Source organism: Nicotiana tomentosiformis, chromosome 12 (assembly GCF_000390325.3).
Source record: "Nicotiana tomentosiformis chromosome 12, ASM39032v3, whole genome shotgun sequence".
NCBI classification, from domain to species: Eukaryota; Viridiplantae; Streptophyta; class Magnoliopsida; order Solanales; family Solanaceae; genus Nicotiana; species Nicotiana tomentosiformis.
In genome coordinates, this window is record NC_090823.1 from 3,246,237 (window position 1) to 3,251,449 (window position 5,213).

At 31.6% G+C, this 5,213-nt stretch overlaps 1 protein-coding gene and 1 non-coding gene across 2 annotated transcripts; one reads left to right on the plus strand and one right to left on the minus strand.

Annotated features, from left to right (window-relative positions):
• The first annotated feature begins 1,278 nt into the window (after positions 1 to 1,278).
• Positions 1,279 to 3,075, plus strand: LOC104087298 (protein LURP-one-related 4-like). Its single transcript, XM_070191727.1, has 3 exons — positions 1,279 to 1,758; positions 2,214 to 2,432; positions 2,555 to 3,075. The coding sequence occupies exons 1-3, from the start codon at positions 1,513 to 1,515 to the stop codon at positions 2,687 to 2,689; spliced, it is 600 nt and encodes a 199-aa protein (XP_070047828.1). The 5' UTR covers positions 1,279 to 1,512; the 3' UTR covers positions 2,690 to 3,075.
• Positions 2,701 to 2,803, minus strand: LOC117274415 (U6 spliceosomal RNA). Its single transcript, XR_004504518.1, has one exon. It is a non-coding gene; the product is annotated as a U6 spliceosomal RNA (small nuclear RNA).
• Positions 3,076 to 5,213: the final 2,138 nt, after the last annotated feature.

Sequence of the window (5,213 nt, forward strand, 5' to 3'; positions counted from 1 at the left end):
TATTCGAAAATAATTCTGCAAGGTAAATAAAAGTAGAAATAAAAGTTGAAGAATTAAAAATTCCAATCCCAATAGAAAGCTGGTATTTTCTTAAGAAAGTTTAATCCCCTTATGCTTGTCCAAGGTTTTAGATTAAAACAGAATACTATTTTGTAATACTGACAATAAAAATTACAGAATTTCGGCAAATTCAACAAACGATAGAAAATCACACTGATACTTAGGTTTTGTGCTTTAAAATATGCAATATGTAGAAGAGAGAGGAGAGTGTTTTTCAGAATTCCGGTGAGTAAAAATAAGGCAAGCCTCTAAATTTATAGCCAACTAGTAGGAGGCTCAAATCCAAAGCCGAGGCTCTCGTCGCTCGGCTCGTTCTCTTCTCAAACTCTTTAAGAGTTAGAACTTAGAAGTTATGCTTCTCTGTGAAAGAATAATTTTTTTTTTCATTTTCCAATAAGGGAAAAAGCTCCTCAGTTAAAAGGAGTTTTGTCAAACTTTTGGTTTCCCCTTCAATTGTTTTCTCTATTTCTCATTCACACCTTCATTCAAACCCCAACAGAATCTTAAAAAATGCAGCTGTACTCCTACTAGTATTAGATCCTTCGCAATACATTATTTTTGAAGAATCCGATATATACCATAACGTATTTTTAAAAACTCTAAACAATATAAGAGAGAAGTAAAAACTACAATAACAAAGAAAATTCAAGAAATAGTGACATATCAAGAATTTAGACTCCATATGTTCCGAGTTGGTAAAATTTGTTCTAAAATGTACATCTAATTCTATTTATGTTAGTTTTTCCTACATATATACAAGGAAAATATACTCTTTTCGTATTTTTGGTCCTTGTGATAGATATCTCATTAAACATATTTAAAATTAATTTGATTATTTGAAATGTGTACTTTAAATTTAATGAATTATTATTGTTATAAAACCTTTTAATTAATAAGGTGTAAAGTTACATTTACACTGTTATTTTATATGTGAGGGTAATATAGTCATAAAAATATAAATATAACATATATCCTATGTAAATGGACCAAAACACATATTTTATTTAATTCAAGAATAAATAAGCTCAGTGAAATATTACAAGAACAAAAATAAAGACCAATGACTAATCTTTATATATAAACATCAAATCACTGGATTTGATAACCAACAAACTTATTTATTGAATCCGCCACAGAAGAAATCCTCGTCAAAGTTGTACAGAGACGTGTTCTATAGTCAATATATTATTCAAAAATAGATTTATATAAACCCTTTCAATTATCTTCCCCAATCATTTATTCTTTGAGTGAAACCATTCCTAAAGCTTCTTGCTACCTTTTGCATCTTCATCCTTCAAACTACTAAGGCGTAGTTCTGAACTGAAGCATAGTTATTGTTGTTCCTTCAAACTATTGAGGCGTAGTTCGGAACTGAAACATAAGTAGTTGTTCCTTCAAACTACTGAGGCGTAGTTCGGAACTGAAGCGTAGTTATTATTGTTAGCTTCAATTATGGCTAAGATTTGTCCGGAATTAATGTTACAACAATCTTCTTCTTCGTCGTCTCCTTATGTGACATCAATAAGAGAAACATTTACAATATGGATGAAATCTTTAGTTTTCCACGGAAATGGTTGTACTGTCTTTAATTCTAAAGGTGATATTGTTTTTAGAGTTGATAACTACCAAGAAAGTTGTAGAGATGAAGTTTGTCTCATGGATCTCAAAGGCCAAGTTCTTTTCTCCATTAAAAGAGAGGTAAAAGATGACATAAATTCACTATCTTTTGAATGTTTTATATGTAGATTTAAACAAATTGAAACAGGATTTAAGCTATATGCACGGATACTATAAACCTTTTTTACACTATTAGTATAGTTTCACATGTTTTGGAAAATGTTTTTTCCTTAGTGGAGGGCATATCGGGAACAACCTCTGCCTCACAAAGTTAGGGGTAAGTTCTGCGTATACCCCACCCTCTCTAGATCCCACTTGTGGTATCACACTGAGTATTTTACTGTTGTAGTGTAGTTCAACTTATGATAATACATTTACCATCTTTATTTGGTTACTAACTAATGCTTACAACAAATCTGATTGTATAAATATTTTTTACACCATTAGAAATATTCTTGAGAACTTAAGCCCATTTAAACTAAATGTATATAATTTTTTATAATTTTTAAATAAAATTATTCTTTTTTTTCCTTCAGAAACTACGAGTTCTTGGTCGTTGGAATGGCTATGGTTGTGGTGGAATAAAAGGGAGGCCATTGTTTCAAGTAAGGAGGAATGGCATATTTTCAAGAGAAGATGTCATATGTAATGTTGGGTGTAACGAAAATGAAGGAAATAGTTGCTACAAAATTCAACAATTGGATAGAAATTCATCTTTTAAAGTCACAAATACTGCTGGTCAAGTTGTTGCAGAGGTTAGTACATATATAATTCTTTGAATTTTCGTATTCATAGAAATTATATGAATATAACTTATAATATACATTGATAGTGTAAATTTTTTTGTATGTTCTAATTTTTTTGGTTTTATTTGTAGGTAAAACAAAAGAAATCATCAAAAGGAATTGGCTATGGTGATGATGTGTTAAGTCTAGAAGTGGAACCCAATATAGATCACTCTTTAATTGTGGCTCTTGTGACAATATGTGGCTTAATTCATGGCAAATTATGACCAACACCAACAATTTCATATAAAATTTCTTGATTTGTGCGTGCCATTCTCGCGCAGGAACCATGCTAATTCTTTTTTGTATCGAGCCAATTTTATCGGATGTCCCCGAGGAACTGGTAAATTCCTATAGAATTTCAAGATTCATCAACTTCTAAATCCATGTGAACTATCATTCTAATTTAAGAATGCGTTGTGTGTTTGATCTTTGTAAATATTCAAGATTGTAACGTCAAACATACAACTATACAAGTGAATTCTCCTTAACAAGTTCGTTTAGGGCTTAAAATTTTGTAAAGGGAAATCCAAATGTACAATAGAGACTATTCTTTAATTTGTTTGTTTTTAAATACTTCTTTATTTATATAAGGTAACTTAGTATATTCTTTCATTCCATTGTTGATAATATAAAAAGCCTTGTCTTTTTGGAGGTGTTTACTATATATTATTTGGGGGGAAAATTGAAAAATATCTCGATTTACAAGTGTTAATTAAAAAATAATCACACTTTCAAAAGTAATCGAAATTTAGCCACTTTTCATGTAAAGATAAATCTGAACGAAAACATTATTCAAAATCCGAAAAAATATTCTAGCATAATATACTGGTGTTTGAATTTTTTACATGTGAACTTCCAGCATAATATACTGGAGTTCCAGCATAATATATTGGTCCAGCATATCATAATATGCTGGAAGTTCATACACAAGTATTCCAATCTCCAATATATTATGCTGAAATTTTTTGTGTTGCAGCAACATAGTGGCTATTTTTCACCGACTTTGCAAAGGCTGACTATTTTTCAATTATTAATCCGAAAACTGATTAGCCCGTACTATTTTCACTATTTTTTGCGACAATGATTCCACAATTGCCTAATTTACATTATTAGCTAGGCAGAATTCAATTTGAACTCCATTTATTTGTTTACTTTTAAATGATTGTATACTCCAAAAAGGCACAAAATTTCTTCGATAACCTTTGGAAAACACTTTCCAACTCATCCTCTTAAATCAAACAAGTCAAACACCTGAAAAAAAGAACAAAAAGCAACTACAATTGATAGCTGACACTATGCAGATCCTGAAAAAAGGGAAAACAATAAGCTAATAATTGATAGCTGACACTATATATACAAAATATCACCCCACCAAAAAAAAAATCAAACTCTTTTTCTAAAAAGTTTGCACTATTCTTGAGCCGAGAGTCTATCAGAAATAAACTCTCTACTCTTTCGGGACAGGAGTAAGGTCTGTGTACACACTCTATACCCTCCCCCGACCCTACTTGTAGAATTTTACTGAGTTGTTGTTGTTGTAGTAGCTTGCACTATCGACAAGGAGAGTTGCTCCGATGGTCAGCACTATTCACCTACAACCTTAGGTTGTGGGCTCGAGTCACCAAAGGGCAAAAGGGGATCAAGAGGGGAATCAAAGGCGAGGAGAAAAAAGAGTTTGCACTATCAAAGATGGATGGAGTTTATTGACTATGAGTTTAGCTTAATTAAGTATATTCAACACGAATCATAGTTATACATAAAAAAAGTTATTAAAATTTTAAAAAAATATTAAATAGTAAATCCAAATATTTTTTAAATATAATGAGTTTAGTCCATCAAAATTAAATTTCGGATACGTTTCTAGCTGGGGCGGAACTAGCACGAAAAGTTGGAGTCGACAGAACGAATAACTTTATTCCAAAGCCTATATATTTGTTGAAAATTTCACTAAATACTATATATTCAGAATCTGTAAACTTCAAATTTAGAACTTATAAACGTCAGATCTTAAATCTGCCTCTAATCTATATTTGTTTGTGTAGAAATAAAACAAAGACCGCTCTTTTTGGTAGGATGCTAACATTGAGTTGTGAGTATAGTCTTGATAAGGTTGAAAAACAGCCAGCAGATTTAAATGATTGTATACTCCAAAAAGGCACAAAATTTCTTCGATAACCTTTGGAAAACACTTTCCAACTCATCCTCTTTAATCAAACAAGTCAAACACCTGAAAAAAAAGAACAAAAAGCAACTACAATTGATAGCTGACACTATGCAAATCCTGAAAAAAGGGAAAACAATAAGCTAATAACACTATATATACAAAATATCACCCCACCCAAAAAAAATCAAACTCTTTTTCTGAAAAGTTTGCACTATTCTTGAGCAGAGAGTCAATCAGAAACAAGCTCTCTACTTTTTTGGGGCAGGAATAAGGTCTGCGTACACACTGTATACCCTCCCCGACCCTACTTATAGAATTTTACTGGGTTGTTGTTGTAGTAATAGCTTGCACTATCGACAAGAGGGGTTGCTCCGATGGTCAGCACCTCTCACCTACAATCTTAGGTTGTGGGCTCGAGTCAACAAAGGAGCAATAACTCCGACAAAAGGGGATCAAAAGGGGAATCAAAGGCGAGGAGAAAAAAGAGTTTGCACTATCAAAGATGGATGGAGTTTATTGATTATGAGTTTAGCTTAATTAAGTATATTCAATACGAAACATAGTTATACATAAAAAAAAAGTTA

Excerpts from the sequence above, each read along its gene's own strand:
- LOC104087298 (XM_070191727.1), top strand. The coding sequence starts at position 1,513 with ATGGCTAAGATTTGTCCGGAATTAATGTTACAACAATCTTCTTCTTCG. Across the intron at positions 1,759-2,213 it reads TTTTCTCCATTAAAAGAGAG|AAACTACGAGTTCTTGGTCG; the intron begins GTAAAAGATGAC and ends TTTTTCCTTCAG. Across the intron at positions 2,433-2,554 it reads CTGGTCAAGTTGTTGCAGAG|GTAAAACAAAAGAAATCATC; the intron begins GTTAGTACATAT and ends TTTTATTTGTAG.